At 42.5% G+C, this 21,448-nt stretch overlaps 1 protein-coding gene across 2 annotated transcripts in view; it reads right to left on the reverse strand.

The window, feature by feature from the left end:
- The window catches only part of ATP1B3 (ATPase Na+/K+ transporting subunit beta 3), a 55,448-nt gene extending 35,033 nt beyond the window's left edge, over positions 1 to 20,415 (reverse strand). The window contains exons 1-3 of one of the 2 annotated variants that reach the window (XM_039489968.1): positions 14,329 to 14,921; positions 12,323 to 12,440; positions 5,148 to 5,276 (exon numbers count right to left, since the gene is read on the reverse strand). In XM_039489968.1, coding sequence (XP_039345902.1) covers positions 5,148 to 5,276; positions 12,323 to 12,437 — 244 coding nt within the window. In that variant the 5' untranslated portion in view covers positions 12,438 to 12,440; positions 14,329 to 14,921. Of the gene's footprint in view, positions 1 to 5,147; positions 5,277 to 12,322; positions 12,441 to 14,328; positions 14,922 to 20,149 lie in introns of those variants that run through there. The other variant, XM_039489969.1, reaches the window with a different exon arrangement.
- Positions 20,416 to 21,448: the final 1,033 nt, after the last annotated feature.

Here is a 21,448-nt window from a genome sequence, read left to right on the forward strand (position 1 = left end):
TGGTAGCAGGTAATCTTTTTGAATACTATATAAGTGGCTAATAAATTAAGAACTGAAATACTAAATATTAAAAGTTTTGGAAGAACCCTCATCTTTTAGGGTTTAAGACAACCTCTATTTGGGGTTACGATGAAATTTTCCCAGGAAGAAGGTTATCCTATAACTGCTTATACACTGTCTTTTTTGCACTTCCTCTGAAGTGTCCAATACTAGCCACTGTTAGCATCAAGATACTAGATGGACCACTGGTCTGATCCAGTAAGCAATATAGGACTAGGTAATGACAGCTTTCCTTTTTAATTGAGTTTGGTATTTTAAAACATGCAATATCTTCACCTCATTATCCTCTATATCATATCTAATTTATATCTTGAACAATCAATATATGAAGGGGGTTTTCTTCTGCAAACAGGAAATATTCCAAAATATTTCCATAAGTTTTGTTTTCCCAGTCATTATCTCTTTCCTCTGCTATTTCAGCTGTATGCTTTAACAGCAAAACAGGGAGGATAAAAATCAATGATTTAAAAAAAAAATTGATAAAATGCTTTTTGAGAAAAAAACGTATCTAAAGATAGTTTAAACTAAGATATATTATAGCTCAAAGATATCTCATCATGGAATAGGAATTATAAATTTTAATTCTATAGTATGAGACAATACATTCATGTAATGTTTAAGTAAAGTTTTGTAAATGAGTTCCAATAGTTCATGGATTAGGAACCCAATATTATGGGGGTCCAAGGACTCCTGTACAGATTATTTAGGTTAATCTTTCTACCTATTCAAAGGGACTCAGTTCTCAGTCCAGAACATACCATCAGAGATGCTTAGTTTTGCAGTTCTCAAACTGTGGATTTGTTTCTCCAGAGATAACATGCTTGTTAACAGCAAAAATGTTTTTAAATAAATAAATAATATATACAGGTGAGAAACAACAGATCTCAACCCTATTGCCCCCTGCAAATTTGTGTACCCAGAGTCAATCCCTTACCTCTCTCTAAAAGTGCAAAGTTTCAAAAAGTTCAATGAATAGAATATTGCTGGGGGCGGAATAGATCATGTAGCCTATAGGATTAACCTGCTTGCTTGCATATTATATATCTTTTCTTATAGTTTAAGTATTTGGTTTATTGTAATAGGTTTATAGATTTATATTAAAGTAAGTTTGGCTGTAATGCAAGAGACCTACAGGCCATATCCTGTATGTTAAGCTAAGGCAAAGTTAGCATATCTATATTAAGACCTTTTACCCCAAAAAGTAAAGTTGACCTATACTTTGTTACCTAAATAGAGAAGTACCCACGCCTATGTCTATGACCTTTTATCTAGACCAATCGACAATGGAGAACGGCATAGGGGGGTTTTCAATGTTGTACCTACAGACTTAACAGGTACACCACAAGGGAACTTGTGTGCGTATGTACATGTCATCAATACGCACACATGTATTAGCCTATGGGGTAAGCGTACCCTAACATTTTGTGGGTGAGGAATGAAATTTGGGCATAGAGGGATGGATTTCCAGCACGTGACCCACCTCGCCAGAGCACTCCACTCTACCATTCTCATTTACATTCTATTTCTACTCTCTCTCTATTCTATCTATGACGACTACTACTATTAGTAGGCTATACTTGTTCTTAAACTTTAAGTTTCAAGGGAACTAAGCTAAGCTTGGTTTCCCTAAGTTTTATTCTTAGTTTATTAGGTTTTGATTTTAAGTTTAAAGTTAGTCAAGTAAACCTTAAGTTAGTATTGATAGCTTTTAGCTATCTCATTTTTTAGCATTACATTTTTCTAATCACTGCATCTCTCTCTCAAGAATTGAGAAACCTGAACTGCAAGGCTGGTCCTGTGTCTCTCACCACCAGGTTATCAAGGAATAGTGTGAGTATTTTAACCAAAGCTTTGTAGCATATAATACTATATTACCATATGTATCTTTTGAATTGCAGTAATGCAATTGTAACTGAGTATTTTACCATTTACTTACTATTATTGATTTTGACAAAAAGTCTTTAAGGCTGTATCTGTCTCAGTGTGAGCTTCCTGTCATACCCCCGAGGGTCCTTTGTAAATTCTGTGGAGCCTGATTCGGGACAAGAACTTTATCTTCTGATCAAACAGATTGGCGAGCCTAAAACCCATACTATTAATATTAATAATTATTAATATGATTAAAATTAAATTAAAATTAATCAATTTAATTCCTATATTATCCAAATTAATATTATTAGTACATCCCAACTCAGGCTACAATCTGGACAAGGAGAAGTCTAGAGATGATAAATGTGAGAAGGGAGGGAGAGGCAGGCAGTAGAAGCAAAAGTGAAACTGTTCAAGCAGCATATTCCAGAAGTCTTGAGGTCTTTCTGAGTGTAGCCTTCACTGATTTGAAATCTACCATACAATTCTCTCACTAGAAGGGAAAACCTATAATGGCGACAGGCCATAAGAGAGACCCAGTTTGAGAATATTTTAATGAAGTTCCTCTACCTGTGGGTAAGACAGGCATGCATGCAAAATACAAACAGTGCAATAAAGAAATGCAAGGCCTGATTTGCCCTAATGAAACATCAGGAGAAGCATTCCTTCTCAGGAGGAAGCTGCTTTGAAGATGATGAAAGGAACATGTCTGAACATGAAGGATCTTCAGGTTGGTAAACTTTTTTATTTCATACTTCTTTCTGAAGGACTGCCTGTCTTCCTTCTGGACTATTCTTGAATTCTCATGTTTGAGCAAAAAATATAGTTGTTACTCTATGGTACTATCATTTTAGATGCAGTTGTGATAAAAAGTAAATAGCTGAAATAGGCAGATCTTCCTTTTACAATTCCTTTTACACTTTTACTGAGAGTCAGTGAATGCAATGAGTAATACTAAATGAGAAGTATGGTAACAATAATTAAATAACTGCATTGACTTAGTTTGTTTAGGAGAATCCATCCTCAACATACTGGATTCTGAAGACTATCCACCTTCAAGATCACCATCATTTTTTTAGTTTCAGAGTTATCTGCCAGTGATAGTGTTTCAGTCACATCAAGTATATCACATAGCCACAGTACATCACCTGTAGCAAAAAGAAAAAAAAACTCCATCATCCAGAAACAACCATAGACAAGGTCTAGAGGGTGAAATTGTTAACCTGAGTCTTGATGGGTGGAACAATGTCCACAATGATCCTGTTATATGTGCTTGTGTGACAACAGAAGAAGGGAATATCTTCCTTACAGAAACAATTGATATATCAGTAAATGCACACACAGCAGAATACTTACAAGAAGTAGCAGTAAAAGCTATAGCAAACTGAAAAAAAATTAAAATATCTATTACGCAGCTTGGTCACAGACAATGTTGCAAATGTATTCAAGATAAGAAATTATTTAGGAGAGAGTGAAGAGAGTCCCAAGCCAATAACATATGGTTGCAGTGCTCATTTGTTGCACCTCCTAGCAAGACTTTTCAGTGTTCCAGAAATAAAGGCTAATGTTGTTGAAATTACAAAATACTTCTGTAACAACCACTCTGCAGTGGCTGCTCTGAAAAAAGTGGGAGGAACCAAGCTAACTCTACCACAAGATGTGCGATGGAACTCAGTAGTGGACTGTTTTGAGCACTATATCAAGAACTGGCCTAATCTGATGACAATTTGTGAACAAAATCATGAAAAAAAATAGATGGCACTGTTACAGCCAAAGTTCTCAACTTTGGGCTTAAGAGAAATGTTGAACACTTGCTGAGTTTGCAATGACAGTTAAATTACAAGCATTAAAAAAACGAATGGAACAAGCACCATCTCTAGCTCATTTTCTTGCAAATATTCTCAATACTCAGTACAAAGGTCAAACTTTAACTACTGAAGAAGAGGAGTTGGCTATGACATGGACATCCAACAATCATTCCTCCATAATGCCAACTATAATAAACTTCAGAGCTAAGGGTGAACCATTCAAGAAATATATGTTTGCTGATGATGTTTTAAAGAAAGTCACACCAGTGAAGTGGTGGAAGTCACTTAAGCACTCGGATTCAGAGACTGTTGAAGTGATAATCTCACTTTTAACAGCAGTAGCTTCTTCTGCCGGTGTAGAAAGAATATTTACTTCCTTTGGACTAGCTTATTCCAAATTGAGAAATCGTTTGGGACCTGAAAAAGCAGGAAAGCTTGTTTTTCTTATCCAGATTATGAGCAAACAGGAAAATGAAGGTGAAGACAACTGAATTAGCTACAGAAGGCAATATTTTAACTTTCTCATGTTGACCTGGCTAGCATAGTTGATTTAATTATTTTTTTTTAAAATATGTCATTTAACTATTTTAGTTAAACAATTTTAACAAACTTGAAAAATTCATATGCTTGTTTTGTTAAAATACTTTTGCTGTTCAAGAAAAGAATCTAGAATACATAACGTTGTTGTTGTAGTTAAATAAAACAATTTAAATGTCTGTCTGGTGATGTTCTCCTCCTAATACAGCATGGCAAGAAAATCCTCCAAATATTAATTATTAACCTACTGAACTGAAGATAGCTCACCTCCCAATGACTTCATAAATATCTGAAAAGTTTTCAAAATAAATCACTGTTTAAAAATGTATAATGTGTACCTTCTAAAAATGAAACCTATATCTATCTCTGGGTTCTGAGGAATATGTATTAAGGTTATAACAACCAACAAGAATGCACTTTTATGTAGAAATAAATGACTAAATCAAGTCTTCCTAACTAGTGATTTAAATCATGATTTAAATCAAATCTACCCTGCAGCAAAATATCAAAACTTAGCTTACTCCTGCAGTGAAGCAACAACGCTATGTTTACGACCTCATATTGCATTGTTGTGGATTGAAAACTGCAATTTAAATGTACAGCAAAATCCAGGAAGAACTAGAAAGGAGTGAATTTAGAGCTATCAGTTAGTAAATATGGCCAAAAAAAGCCTATAAATGGCTTTATGCTGCAAACCTACAAAGCCCAAATAATTCACCCATTATAAAAGAGTCCTCCTTTAAAACTCTTTATTAGTCTAATTAAAACTACACTACATTGGAATATGTACTTTATCCTAAAAGGAAGTTATTAGATAAAATTTATCTTATTCTAATTTAAAATCCAGAACTAAAACTATAAGAGTACAGTTACCTGGACTAGAAATCCGGTCACGATATTTGGGAATATCTCCGCTCAGGGTCTGAAGCATAACCCACATTGTGAACGTAAAGAGTGCTGCTAGGAAACCATAGAATACCAGATAAAACAGCAAGATTAGACCTGTAAAATTAAAGAACTCAAATTAACAAAATATTTAAACTGAACGTGAGTCTAATTTTTTACTCTGACACTGAGGATTGTAGTTCAATAGGAGTTGGATCAAGTGCTCAGTCCCCACCACTCAAACACAGAGATACCAAATTACATCTTCCTTGTGTTTCTGCATTAGAATCTACAGATATAGCTATATATATATATATATATATATATATATATACATATATATATATACACACACACACACACACACACACACTCCCCCCCCCCCGCAAAATAAAGTTCAGCTTTTAAAAGAAAGGTCATTCCATTTTTTAAAAAAAAAATTTTTTTTTAAAAGAGCTTGAACAGGAGGATGCTCCTTCCCCAGCTTCTGAGGACAATTTTTGTTCTGTTGCAGCTGCTCTTTCTGAGAGCCAAGTAACTGATTGTACCCCAGCATAACAGAGACCTCTACGTGCAATACTATATGTGAATAATCAATCAGATTACAAGCCAAATGACTATACATTAGATTTTCACCAAGTTTATAGAGCCCTGGATGAAAAAACAAGATGCTATAATGGGAACACAAATTACAACTGTAGAATTTCTCACTCGCTGATTGGGGACTACATGGTGCTTCTTCTGATGCAGAACTTGAGGTACATGTGACAGTAAGTTAGGTGGTTTTGCGATGTGGATAAGAAGGTTGTAGAATACATCCAACACACAATTGGTATATCTTGCAATCATTTCTCAAGCTATCCCAGGCATTGGGTTTAGACTGGGCACATTACAGAGCTCCTTTAGCAATTTTAACAACAGATTAGTTTTTTTCTTTTTTAAAGCATTAAGTAAATATAGTTTTTCATTTAACTAAATAGAGTGAATAGACCAGTGGTTCTCAACTTATTTATTATTGTGGGCTGTGCGGGACCCCGAATCTGCTGTGGGGAAGCTGGGAGCCCACCACACACGGCCAGGCAGCCGGGAGCCCACCATTTGTGGCCTTTAGCCCACAGCTGTGTGCTAATTGGGCTGCATGCAGCCCATGGGTTGAGAACCGCTGGTCTAGAGCTAAGCTTGGATTGCCCACTTCAGGTGTTTTCTGTAAGCTTTATGTAGGTCTGTGCCAATAAACTACAGGAGGTTTGTCACCAAGGGAAATTGTCTAGAGAGTGAAACTGATAACTTAGATAAACAGGCAGCTTCATGGACAAGCTTCCCCCATCCTCTCTAGTATCTCCCAAAATCAATAGAAAAATTAAGGTTAGTAAGCAGCTACATTATACTGTAGCATATCAAGCCAAAGCTAATGTTTGCCAATAATTCAAAACATTAAATATATTTCTATATCATATTATTCCTATAAACAGCATTCAAACAAATTAATATTAAAACGTTACTTCTATTGCCTCAAGCTTTGAGAAATCATGATGTTTTCCAAGTTACCACATGGATATCACCTGTGAAGAGTATTTGAAGGAACAGTGTGTGTGGAAAAGGAGGGAGTAAACTGGACACAGTCACTAAGGATTTAAAGATTTTAAGTTAACACTGCTGGGGTGCAACTGGATGGAATCCTCATCTTGGTCTAGTCTGCTATGGAGTTAAACTGAACATTTTTTAAAATGGAACTCGCCTTTAGTTAAGAAATAGACTGAAAAGGCTTTAATATGACCCAGATATACAGGGTTATGCAGTTTTTTTAATTTTGCCAACTGCTATTCTTTAACATACTATTTCAATGCAGGCCTGAACACTTCATCACCTCAGAGAGTTTTTCACCACATTGGCAATAGTGATTAACGTTTTACAAAAATGAAAGTGACATAAGGGAGCTTTTGCATGGAAAACCTGGAAGAAAGTAAGTATGTGCCTGCAAGATAAAAAATGATGAATCGTGCAATTAGTTATGGACTGCTCCTCTGAAAAACTGCTAAAGAGAATATCTACATTTTAAGTAGCTGTCTGGTTACACAATCTCATAGGCCCTAAAAATAACTAGATATGACACTCTGCAGTAGTACTATTAATGTGCACCTTTGCTGTGTAGTGAGGCAGAAGGCTTTCACCTTAGAAGTGCTGCATCACAAGTCATTTTGAGGGTAAAGGATGCAATTACTCATGTAAGTGATCCCTATCAAAGATGGCTTAGATTGAGCTGTAAGCTTTTACAGGAACGTGGCCCATTCTGGAACTTGGTAACTAAAGCTATTCCAGTAATCCGTTTACGAGAGCATATTGTGTGCATTCAAAATTAAATAGTCAAGTTTGGTAGATTTTCTTTTAGTACATTAAGCTTAGGTGTCTCAAGTAAACCCACAGAAAGAGTAATTTAGAATTAAGGGTGAATAATTGTCCTAAACTCACCTAGATGTGAGTAGGTATTGCAAAAACATTTGAAGAGTGCATAATTTTGTGTGCTGTAATGTTTACATATAGGGCCTGAAAAAGTCCACAAGATGACTACTAGCCATATGTATACAGGCAAATATAACAGATGGGAAAAAACAGTTAGAACATCAGTTACGGAAAAGGTAACTGTTTTTTCTTCTTCGAGTGATTGCTCACGTATATTCCACAATAGGTGATTTCAAGGTATATCTGTTGGAGGTGGGTAGGAGTTCACAAGTTTCCATGACGGAGGACAGTCCTGCCAAACCCGGTGTCATCCCTGGTTTGCGAGACGATCGCATAGTGCGAGGTGAACGTGTGAACCGATGACCACGTGGCTTCCCTACAAACATCCTGGATGGGGACGTGGGCCACGAAGGCAGCTGAGGAGGCCTGTGCCCAGGTCAAGTGCATCCTCACAATGGTTGGCAGGGGAACGCCCGCCAGCTCATAACAGGAACGGATGCACGAAGTGATCCAGTTGGAAAGCCGCTGAGTGGAAATCGGCTTCACACGCTAAGCCAAGGCAGCAGCTGCGAGGACTTTCTGAATGGCTTAGTCTGCTTGAGGTAGAAAGCCAGAGCCCATCGAGCACACGGAGACAGTGTTCCTCACTGGATGCGTGAAGCTTGGGGCAGAGGACCGGCAGAAAAAATGTCCTGACCCATGTTGTAGGTGGAGACTACCTTCGGGAGGAACATGGGGTGTGGGCGGAGCTGGACCTTGTCCTTATGAAAGACCGTGTATGGCAGTTCGGAGGTCAGGGCCCTGAGCTCTGAAACTTGCCTGTCCGACGTGATAGCAACCAGGAAGGCCACCTTCCACGAGAGGTGAGACCAGGAGCACGTGGCTAGTGGTTCAAACGGGGGCTCTGTGAGATGAGCCAACACCAGAATTAGGTCCCACTGTGGAACCGGGAGTCTAGAATACAGGAAAAGACAGTCTAGACCCTTAATGAACCAGCCAGTCATAGCATGGGAAAACACCGTGTGTCCTTGCACCAGCGGATAGAAGGCCAATATGGCCACCAGGTGCATCTTGACGGACGTGGATGCTAGGCCCTGGGCCCTCAGGTGGAGGAGGTAAATCAAGGATAAGTTGGATCAGGGCCGTCACCGGGGAGACACTCTGGTCTGCCGCCCACCAAATAAGAGTGGCGAGTGGAGGGCCCGTCTACTTTCGAAGAGGACGCACTGAACCTACTCTGAGCACGTCCTTTCCTCTCCTTCAATGAGCAGCCAGGCCGTAAGGTGAATCGCTGCTAGGTTGGGATGGAGGCGGCGGCCCTGGTCCTGTGAGAGCAGGTCTGGGCAGAGCAGCAACGGCCACAGCGGAGCTCCCGCCAGGCCTGTGAGGGTCCCGTACCAATACTGCCTGGGCCACGCCAGGGCAATCAGGAGGACTCGAGCCTTGTCCGACTTTATCTTCTCCAGAACCCTGCTGATTAGAGAGAACAGGGGGGAGTCAGAGAAGCCAGCCTGACCAGGACAGGAGAAAGGCATCAGAGATAGTGTCCCTTCCCCAGGGCCTCCCTGGAGCACAACCAGGGGCATCGCTGGTTCTGCCGAGTCGTGAATAGATCCACCTGGGGAGTTCCCCACCTTTGGAAGAGCCGGTCGGCACTTCCAGGTGGAGGGACCACTCATGTTGCGAGAAGTCCCTGCTCAAGTGATCCGCTCTCTCGTTGCGGGTGCCCAGTAAGTGGAAGGCCTTCAGGTGAATGTCGTGGGCTATACAGAAGTCCCACAGCCTCAGAGCTTCGAGGCAGAGGGCAGAGGAGCGGGTCTCGCCTTGCCTGCTGATATAGAACATCGAGGCTGTGTTGTCCGTGAGGACCCTGATTACCTTGCCCTCCAGGTGCAATCAGAAGACCATACATGCCAGCCGCACTGCTTTGAGCCCCTTGATGTTTATGTTTAGGGTCAGGTCCTGAGCCGACCACAGGCCTTGGGTCTGAAAGCTCCCCAAATGGGCCCCCATCCCAGGTCCAACGCATCAGACACCAGCTCCAGCGCCCTGTCCCTGAACGGGATCCCTTGGAGCATGTTGTTCGGGGTGGACCACCATCGCAGGGAGGTAATCATAGTGTCCATCCTATCCATGGCCTGGGAGAAATTTGAGGCCAAGCAGAGCTGGAGGGGCCTCATCCTGAGTCTGGTGTGACAGACCACATACGTGCATGCCGACATATGACCCAAAAGCTGCTGGCAAACCCTGGCTGTTGTCACCAGGAACCTTGTGATCGAGTTGATGAGACCTTTCAGGGTCTCGAACCTGTCTGGGGGGAGGGAGGTCCTGGCCGACACTGCGTCCAGGAACACCCCAATAAACTCTATGTGCTGGACTGGGATTAACATGGACTTGGTGTTGTTTACCAGTAGGCCCAAGGTGGTGGATGTGGACAGGAGGAGCGCCACGTGATCCCACACCTGCAAACGGGAGGTACCCTTAACAAGCCAATCATCCAGACAGGGAAATATGTGTACCCCCCGCCGTCTGAGGTAGGCCACTACCACCAACATGCATTTTATAAACACTCTGGGGGCAGTGGACAGCCCAAATGGGAGGACCGTAAATTGGTAATGATTCTGTCCCACCACAAAAGGGAGGAAGCACCTGTGCCCCTCGAATACGTGGATGTGGAAGTACTCGTCCTGTAGATCAAGGGCAGTGTACCAGTCCCCGGGATCCAGGGAGGGGATAATGGAGGCCAGGGAGACCATGCAGAACTTGAGCTTCACCATGTGCTGGTTCAGACCCCATAAGTCCAGTATGGGCCTGAGACCCCCCTTTGGCCTTCGGAATAAGGAAATAATGGGAGTAGTACCCCTTGCCCATGAACTCCTCAGGCACCGCCTCTATCGCTCCTACTCCTAGGAGCCGCCCCACCTCCTGCTCGAGCAGAGCTTCGTGCGAGGGGTCCCCCAGGAGGGACGGGGGCAGGCGGTGGTTGGGCGGGGAGGAGATAAACTGGAGGGTGTAACCCTGGGATATGGTGTTGAGGACCCATCAGTCCAAAGTGAGCCGAGACCATTCCGGAAGGAAAGCACACAACCGGCTGGGTTGGATCCCTGACAAGGACTAGCGGGTTGCCCCCTAGCGTCCCATCAAAATCGCCTTTTTCCCTACTTGTATCAGAGGGGTAGCCATGTTAGTCTGGATCTGTAAAAAGCGACAAAGAGTCCTGTAGCACCTTATAGACTAACAGAACTATTGGAGCATAAGCTTTCGTGGGTGAATATCCACTTCATCAGACACATGTGGTGGACATTTCCAGAGGCAGGTATAAATATGCAGGCAAGAATCAGTCTAGAGTCTTTTCCGGACCTGCTTGCCCTTGGAGGGTCCAGGCTCGGGGGGAGGCTGAGACTGCCTGTGAGGGCATCTCTTATAGTCCCATTGCTTCTTATGGGCGGCCTCGTACTTCAGGAGGGTGGCCGGGGTTGGAGTCTGCTGCGGCTTGAACTTAGGTTTTGCCGGAGCCGGGACATAGAGACCCAGGGTCTGGAGGGTCGTGCGGGAGTCCTTCATGCCATGCAGCCCTGCCCCCAGCAAGCCAGAGTATTTTACTACCAATGCACTGCTTACCTGTTGCCTACCCCCCTTATAAATTAAAAACACTTGTTTATATATTAAACACCATTATAAATGCTGGAGACAAAGTGGGGTTTGGGGTGGAGGCTGACAGCTCACGATCCCCCATGTAATAACCTTGCGACCCCCTGAGGAGTCCCGATCCCGTTTTAGAACCCCTGGATTAGTAAATATGCAGGTTTTGGCAGCATTCGACTCACTAATAGAAATTGCCATAAGAGCACAGATATTAAAGATAATTATGTTCTATCTGCCCAGATTTTCCCCAGTTGCAGAAATTATTGTGCCACTTCTGCTAATAATAATAATCACGGAGTGTTGCCAATGCAGAATAGCTACTACATTTCAGTAGCAGGGAAGGGAGATAAGAACACTTCTGTGAAACACTTCATGGTAAAAGGCATTATATGAATGTAAAGTTATTTGATTCAGCTATGTTGATTTGCTTATCCATTAAGCTAAAAAGAGACATGCTTTTTTTTTGCTTCTTTACGATGTCTAAAAGCCTGAAAAGGTTCTCTCGCAAACCCTTTCTACACCTCAAGCTTTGTTTTTTTGGGTTAGAAATTCAGATTTGTTAAAAATTCAATACCCTGCCTCTTACTCCCGGAGCTCAGATACCCCACAGGTCCTCATCAGGTGAGTGGGAGGGAAGAGGACTAGATGGACTTTCCTTAAGTTTATAAAAATAATTTTATGATCTTTTAGGTCATTCTTTAAGATAGAATATTTTTATAATACTTGAACATAAAACCAACATCTTGACTGTAGTGGCTTGTTTAGGTTTTTCTAACAAATCTAATTTAAATATTTTTATGGATAGCCTATCCAGTATATGAAACCCACACCTATTTTTACCATAGATTTTTAATAATTATGCTATGTGTAATTTGCTAGGCTACAGCATATCATTGCTAGATCTGAATTCTCATACCAACCAGCAAGCATTAGCTTAATTTATGAAATAGTTAAGTACAGTCTACTTAACTACTGATTTAAATGAATTCACAGTGTAACAGTACTCCTTGGCATGTCAGGAAAAGACAGTTACTCAGAGGAGACAGCTACCTACCCACCAGAGACTGTTTTTACCATTTCTAGTGACATGTGACATCTTTTGTAGAAAGTGAAGGAGGAAAGAGTAGGTCTCCAGAACTGTAATATATCACTGGACAATTCCTTTTGTCTCATTGGCTGACAAAGAAAACAAATTAAAAAGATTGTAGGGAAAGTAACAAGCATATAACCAGAAACTCATCACCTACATCTACAGTATCAAGCCTCACACATGAAATGCTTACGCTTTAATGTCCAGTTTATAAGTTATATCTTTTGTTAAGAAGAACTTACATAAGCAATGCCAACAGGGGTTCTTAATTTAGACAGAAAAAAATTCCTATGTTTTCATAAAAACAAGCACTGCAAGAATGCACTGAATCCAAAGTATCCACTAGACAAATGCACTAAGTGAAATCTGAATGTTAAAAAAATGTTAGTTGGTGAATATCCATCTGTATCTCTTTCATATCTAAAAACCTGAAAATGTTCTTATAGATTTTCATTCTGCCTTCTCTCCTATTAGATTAAAAAAAAAAATACAAATTTGAGTTCAGATCCGGCCAGATCTTAAACTAAATTGACAGGGTGTGGCTGTCCTGAATGGGATGCTTCCATGTAAACTGATGTGCTGAAGTAGTGGTGGGGATTCAGCAGGTAGTACTCTGAACACCATAATATACTGCTGGATACACTGTGTAACTGGAGGTGCAGTCATTACAGCACGTAAAAACAAAACCGCTGACCACTTGATTATATTCTGTCTACCTAAAATGTCCTCTATGATTTCTATAGGATATGGCATTCTTTGATTCCTGTACCAAACTATCATTTAATAAAGGTTTGACTATACTTGAAAGTTAATTCAGATTAAGGTAGGTTGTGAATTTAAACCACAAAATCTGTTCCTTATTGTTATGAACTGACAGTGGACTCAATACCATACCAGACAAGATAGATATGGTCCCTGCCTCCAATCACTTACAATTTAACCAAACTCCACAAAATGCAATGGGTAATATTATATGATGGATTAGATATACAACGTTGCTGTGTGTTGCTAGACCAGGGGTCTCAAACACGCGGCCCGCGAAGTTATTTTTTGTGGCCCGCGAGCTCCTCACAGCCCCCCCGCCCTCCCTCAGTGTTTACCTAGAGCGGCTCCGGCCCGACGTGCATCCGGGGCAGGGCAGGCTCCCTGCCTGCCTGCCTTGCCCCTGCGCTGCTCCGGAAAGTGGCAAGATCATGGGAGAACAGAGGCGCGGGGGGGGGGTGTTGCTATTGCTTCAGGCACCGCCTCCAGCAGCTCCTATTGGCCGTGGTTCCCCGTTCCTGGCCAATGGGAGATGCTGGGGGGACAGGGCGGGCGGGCAGGCAGGGAACCCACCCCCTGAGCCCCTCCTGCAGTCAAACCCCCTGCCCTGAGCCCTTTGCCACACCCTGTATCCCGACCCCCTGCCACACCCCAACCCACTGGCCTGAACCCCCTGCCGCACCCCAACCCCCTGCTGTACCCTGCACCCTGCTCTGAGCTCCCTGCTGCACCCCAATCCCCTTCCCTGCACTCGACCCCCTGCCCTGAACCCACTGACATACCCTGCACCCCAACCCACTGCCCTGAGCCCCTGCTGCACCCCTCACCCCTCCTGCACCCACCAACTCCCTGCCCTGAGCCCCGGCCACACCCCACACCCCTCTTGCACCCCCTGGGGTTGGGATTTCGGGGAAGGCGTTGGAATAGGGGCAGGGGCGGGGCCTCATGGAAGGGGTGGAATGGGGGCAGGGCCAAGGGCAGCGGGGGGAGGTGTCAGTAATGCGGCCCTCGGGCCAATGTACTAGTCCTCATGTGGCCCTCGTGGTCATTTGAGTTTGAGACACCTGTGCTAGACAGTAGCTGTATTTCACCACAGATGTGACTACCTTTTTTTTTTTTTTTTTTTTTTTAAAACGGTGGATTGGAGGAAGGGTAATATTGAAGTCTAGTCAATTTCAAAAAATTAACTGGAAGTAGCTCCAGGTACTACACCTGCCAAAGTGTCCTCTTGCCATTCTGGGTGCTTTACAATCACATTGTTGTTGTTTTTTTTTGTTTGTTTTAATATTTTTTCCTCCTTGCTGCAGTATGAAAATTCCATTCAAAAAGCAAAAAACTTACAGATTATGCAGGCAAACCAGTAAAACTGAATATACACAAAGGGCTGTCAAATATATAAATGAGTTAGAATTTTTTTCAGCTATTGTAAAAGCATTAGGTAGAAGTTTTCTGACCAAGGTGCGATTTTTAAGTTGACTTTGTCCCTTTAAAAAAATTCTGTGTGGAGTCCGCGCAAGTTTGATGTTTTTAAAAGTGCTTTTGGATCTCGTGAGAGAAGCTGTGCTATATGCCCAATGTCCCAACCATCAGCCTTATTTTAAGCTTCTCTTCTCCCCTTCACTTTCTATTGCAGCTCCCATGAAGTACTCCCTCTTAGTGCAACATTCAACCAATGTCTTGCTGAAATCACACACGTACCATTACATACCAGTGGAGCCTGCATATGGAGTAAGGTAAATCCCATTATTTTTAATGCAGTTTTGTAGCCTATACAAATCATAAAATTAAAACTTTACAGAACTAACACCCTGACAATTAATGGGAGTTGCCTTTCACCTTTTAGTCAAGGTTCAGTGATATACAATAGTGGGTGTGAAATCACCAGCAGGTTGTATGCTGGTACATTAATTTAAACTAAAAGGAAGCTGGTTAATCTGGTAAAACAGCACTTCATCGACCTGAAATAGAAGAGAAAAAAGTTAAATACTAGTATGCAGAATGTTCAGTCTCTTCAAGGAAACAGCCACTGAAATATTTCAGTGAAGCAGAGAGTATTAAAGTGATTCATTCACCAGTGGGCCTCTTTGTGATGGAGTTGCCCCATGTAATGCTGTATATATCCAGTACTCATTAAGTTAATATGATCTGTAGCAAATAATTAGCTTTCCTAATTTTTAACATTTAGGCATTTATAGGTAAATTTATTCTGTGCATGTTTTACCACAACTGGTCAGTTTATGACAGAGGACAGTTCCAGCCCTAAGAATCACAGTTTTGACAGAGAACTCACACTTCATGAAGTGTGAATATAATAAAGTATTATATATAAATTTAAAAAATTCCAACATTTCATATTTGATTAATTTAGAAAGTTACACAAATTTTTAGACCTATGGGTAGTGTAATTTATTTTCTTGTTTGTCTATGAAATAGTATATAAAAGACAAAGCAACTATCACAATTTTATAGTCTTTACATTAATATATATTGCAATGAATACAGTACTTTAACTATCATTCAAGGCAGACTGCATTCCTGTAATACGGTATGTTCCACAAATAGATCATAAGAGGAACATGAATCAACCACATTTCCAAAGTCATGATAATGTGAAATAAGAGCATTCATGGGGAGGAGCACGGGAGGGAAGAGTGTGTGTAAATCCTGATAATGCATAATGATTGAATTAACTGCACTACTAGACAGTAGTACTTACTACTATGCTATATTCATGGGTAATCCATTATTATTGAAGATGCTAGATCAGGAAAACACACAGATACTTTTTTATGAAAAAACTCAGATTATGCTCTATACAACAAAGAATATGCTATACAATGAATAAAGATTTAATGGTGTTCCTTGAGCCAGTACACATAGTATGCTGATATCCTATAATCATCTTAGACAGCTGAATACCTAGCGTGAAAAATTATATCCTCATGGCATTCAGAAGGTGAAAAGGGCAAATAAAATTAATGGTAAACATGCTAGACAATCAGAGCCATCAACTTAAGTTCCACCTGTAGTTTAGAGGAAGAGACAGGAGAGCTTTCTTTACTTCTGTAAACACTGAAAAATTAAAAGGAGTTAGTGAAAGTGTTTCAATTAACCATGTTAGGGTTATAGATCTTTACCTGTTTCAGGCACGGAAAATAACATTGTCACATTTTAAGATAATTACCATATCTTTGCCTTTTAGCTTATATTATGTTTTCTGTGTATACTATTTTCCCTATTTTTCAAAGGAAATGCTAAAGAACCTTGATTTGTATTTATATTTTTGTATATCATTTGCTACTGTAGAGTTACAGTTTTAATTAAATGAGTGCATCAATCTTAAAACAGTTCCAAACTAGCCCAAATGCATGCAGCAGCTGATCTCTTGAACAATACCTTCTGCCTAAGTCACATCACCATTGTGCATCATTCACTACAGAACTCCCCATCTTCAAAAAGAAACATAGCACATTCTTTCAACAACGAGACACAACGAAAAAGGAGGACACATACACAAAGTTAAGAAAAAGTCTACAGTAGTCTCCTAAGGAGGCAGGAGAAATAGAGACTATTTATTGGAACACCTCCCAATACACACACCCAGTCAAATCACATATTACTCAGTAGCATCCTCCCTTTTCAGCCAAAAGTTTTGGTGGTCAAGCATCTACAATCAATACTTTGAAACAGATTCTTCACCCTGTTCAGCAGGTAAGACCAGCAGAAACGACCAGCATTTCCTTTCCTGGATGTTCCCCTGCCATGGAGGAGTCCCCTGTAAGCATAGATTCTAGCATAACCAGCTCTATGCGTCTCCCTATTTGCAGCTACTGGTGCAGTGGCCATGTCAGAGGCTATAGCGACACTAAACAGCGTGCAGCTGCACCGCTACAAGCGGTCTAGTATAGCTTCTCTAAGCCGACGGGAAAGAGCTCTCCCATCGACTTAACTAATCTACCTCCAACGAGTGGCAGTAGCTGTCGACATCAGCATTTAGGTCAGCGTAACTTATGTCATTGAGGGGAATGGCTTATTCACACCCCTGAGAGATGCAAGTTATATCAACATAAATGGTAGTACAGACATGGCCAGAGGGATTGAGGGGGAGCAGTCTGAACATGTTGCACTCTGGCTCCCTGCAACTGGAATGTGTTCTCCAGATAAACTGCCAACTTGATGTTGGCTCGGGCAGAGCATCAGGGAGCCGTAGCTAATTATCTCTTTAGCACTTTCCTGAACTATCCCGAGCGGCTGGCTGAAGATGAGGAGCCATCTTTTATTAGGTATTCCCCTAATCTCAGACAGAGCCAGTTGAACTAACCAGCAGAAAGGGTAACAAGAAAGGGACAGTAGCTGCTTAAACAGCTCCCAAGGGAGTTGGTAAACAACAGCCTCCCACTTCTTTTTCAGTGTTGACAGAGCAGTTTAAAAGTTGCAAGGCAAACAATTTTAATTTGTAATCAATACAAATTTTTCTTCTTAGCAGTTTACCCTCAAAATTCACATATGAATGGATGAAGATAAATATTTCTGAAATTTTGAGTCTTCAGTTTAAGTAGCCAGACATAACAGGTTCAATACATTAAGCATGCAAAGTCTAAACTAACACCCCCATAGCATACAAAATGATTTGTGTGAATGCAGAATGAAGCATTGACATTAAGGAATAATTACTTAGGAATATTTAATCTCTTTACCACACACCTATTACCTAAACTCCTGTTAAAGAGCAAATTAAGTACAACATTACATAAAGTACTAATGAACCTTTATATAAACATATTTACTGAATTTATTCTTGAAATGGGAAAGTATCTTTACTGAGTGATTTGGCTATAAAATAGAACAATCACTCAACTCCAGATTAAGGTAGGTTTGCTATTAAAAACAATTTTATAGACAGTATGCCATGGCACAGGAAGAGACCAGGATGGCAGTATTACAAAGGTGCTCTCTAGTAAAGTAAGTTACAAGCTTGAAAGGGTTAGATTTTTATCAGTAATTGTCAGAAAACACTGATTTCACTATACATATACAAGCTGCCAAAAAAATATTTCCATTGATGAAATTTACAGATAGGCAACATAAGAAAAATGCTGCTTAAGAACTTAAATATTGATTTAAGGATATTTGTTTTGTATATTTTGACCTGTGTAGTTGATAATTTGTGTCTTAATAGTTATAAAGCTAACTTTCTGAATCTCTACTGTCATTAAATAATCATCGGACCCCCACTCACTGTGACACCCATGATTTCCTGCAACTGTGAAAATTTAAGTAGATAAAAATGCTTAAAAATAAACATCCGTATCATATGTCAAAATTATTAAAAAAACAAATTCTGCCAAGCCCAATCATTGAGGGAGAGAGACTAGCTCAGTGGTTTGAGCAAGGGCCTGCTAAACCCAGGGTTTTGAGTTCAATTCTTGAGGGGGCCCATTTGTGAATCTGGGGCAAAAATCTGTCTGGGGATTGGTCCTGTTTTGAGCAAGGGGTTGGACTGGATGACCTCCTGAGGTCCCTTCCAACCCTGATATTCTATGATTGATAAATAGCTTTGTTTTTCCTTAAGATATGCTAAGCATTTCTAAAGCACTTATAGTTGTTAATGCTATCTGTTTCAGTACACAAATATGCTTCTATGATCACTTAACCACACACCCATTCATTCAACCCACACACTTTAAGAGAACCTGCTGATGGGGTGTCTGAACAGAGAAGTCACAAGACAACAGACTGGAAATTTCCTCTCTTCCTCCTCCTCTATTTGAGTAGCAGAGTAGCTAGCAGGATCATATTTCTGTCTGAATAGAGGAGAGCTCATGTCAGAAACAGCGCCCTCTCCTGACAGGCAACCTGAGAGCACACACCCTGCATGTTCTGTGTGTTACTACTCATGGAGTTTGTACCAGGGCATGCATATGCCCAGCACTGCTCAACACCATGCTGAAATTCTTGTTGATTTTATAAGCACAGCTATTTAAATATCTCAACTGTATCAAAATTTCAGGAGCAGGTAGGGTGCTATCTGAAGCCAAGAAATATACATTTCCCTTGAGGAGTGAAGTAGTTTATTAACACTTAACATTTATACACCACTTTAATATGAATTTTCCCCCCACTATTGTAGTTTAAGAATTTGGGAGAATAATGTGATTTCATCTCCCTCCTGTTCCACTGCAGAGGCAGTGGGAAAATTAGGGAGGGAATGAAAACACAGTCTTCCAAACAGTCATGTGGAGAAACTACTGTTATCAGCCACATCTGTAAAGGAAGATCCCAGAAAATTCAATCTAGGGTCAACCTCAAGCAAAAGTAATGTAAGTTACAGATCCATCCCTACTATTTTCAAATGCTGTGGGCAAACTGACAACTCAAAGGCCAGACCTCTCCGCCACCTCCAGCAGCAGCACACCTCATTCACCACTGACAGGTCAGATGGCTCCCCAAACTGTCATGCCAATGAGGAATGTGTGGGTGCATGACACGCGCGTGGCTGCGGTAACACCACAGAAGAGATCAGCGAGGAGGGAGCTGGCCCCCGTCTTGGCATCGGGAGTTCGCAGCCGTAACCTGCTACAGTTACGCCACCAGACTCCTCCTTCCTCCCCATCCCTACGCAGCGGACACGGAGAAGGAGCCTGCTGAGCCTCACTGCAGCATTTACGCGGAGAGTGAAACAGCTGGGGACGTACGGAGAGATGCTTCCCTCGGCCGCGGCCGCCCGATCACCAACCCGATCATCAACCCCACCAGCCCGCCCCGAGCGAGACGAAGAGGAAGGCGGGGCGGGTGCCGCGGAACCAGCACGCGGGCTCCGAGATACCCCCGCCCCCCCGGGCGCACTGTCATAGTCAGGCTATTTTTAGATCAGAACGCGGCGAAAGTAACGGCTTCCAGAGAACCGCCTCGTGGCTCCCCCCGCCGGCGGCCACACCCCGCCCGAACTGCCCCCCCCTCCACCCACCCCCCGAACGGCTCCTTCACCTCTTCACCCACCCGGCTCCCGGCCGGGCCCCCGCCAGTCCCTTACCCCAGCTCTTGGCCGTGCGCCCCAGAAACTCGCCGCTGCGCGGGTTGTACACGAACTGCCGCCACTCGGCCATGGTCTGGCTGAACGGCTTCTTCTCCTCCTTGGACATGGCGGCGCGGCGAGGGCTGTGCGTGTCCGGGCGGCAGAGACTCCCAGCCGAACTGCGGTAGCGCCTGCTCCGAGCCGCCAAGTCACCGTCCTCTTCCCCTCCCGCCGGGCGCCCGAGAGGCCGGGCAGGTCGCACGCAGCCGAGCTCCTCACTCCACCTCCCGCTGCCGGGGCGGGGCCCGCGCACGTCAGCGCACCCTCTCCCCGCCCGCGCGGTCTCGAAGCCGCGCCTGCTGCCCCCTGGCGGCCAGAAGGAGAATAGCAGCTGGGCGAGCGTTCCAAGTGCTCCCCGAAGAGCGACACGGTGCCTGGAGTGGTGCTGCTCTGGCGCCGCCTTGCTTTACCCCGCCGAAGCGTGCACAGATCCCATTGATCCGGACCCAGGGAAGGGCTGTGACACTCAAGCACATGTTTGGCGGGGGAAGGGAAACAAACTGATTTGACATCAAAATTTCAAACTGTGGCATTGAATCCGTGTTCAGGCACGTAACTGAGCTCGTTTTCACAGGAGCTGACTCCAGGCAGGTCCCCTAAGTCACCAGGGGAGCTGTCGGTTGTCAGCATCCCTGAAAATAAGAAGATTCACCAGGCCTAATTGTTCCCTTAACTAGGACTGTGCTACCTCCTTGACTTCATTTATATACTCAGTGTCCTGTGCACACTCGCTAAAGGAGTTGACACAGCTGTCATAGAGGGCACAGTTTGGTCTGCAAAACCTCTCACTGGTATAGATGGGGCAAATGGGAAAAACCCAGCCTGACTCTGAGCCCAAGGGGAGTGAGGTTCAGCAGCTGGCAGGAGGCGTATTACACTTACAAACTGTCAGAGGCTAAGTAGCAGACTAAGTAATTGCTTAGGGGTCCAAGCAGCTCAAGAGGACCACCTATTTGCTTTTGCAGTATGTGTTGGGGACAAAAATATTCCTGCACAGGATCCCTAATGGGCTAGTACTGCCTCTGAAATTGTACTACTTTGATATGGAACTCTGTGCCAGACTGGCCATGGGAACCACCATGCCATTTTAACAAAATCACTTTTCTGGTGCACAGTATTGTGTTCACTAATGTTGATTTATAATTAGTGATAAAGGAATAGAGCATGGTTTGATAGTGATACCTATTTCTGTAGGTCTCAAAGTATCCCCTAATCTTTAATGTATTAAGGTTAGAGCTGGGGACCAGCACACTCACC

This window comes from Mauremys reevesii, linkage group 9 (assembly GCF_016161935.1).
Source record: "Mauremys reevesii isolate NIE-2019 linkage group 9, ASM1616193v1, whole genome shotgun sequence".
Taxonomy (NCBI): Eukaryota; Metazoa; Chordata; order Testudines; family Geoemydidae; genus Mauremys; species Mauremys reevesii.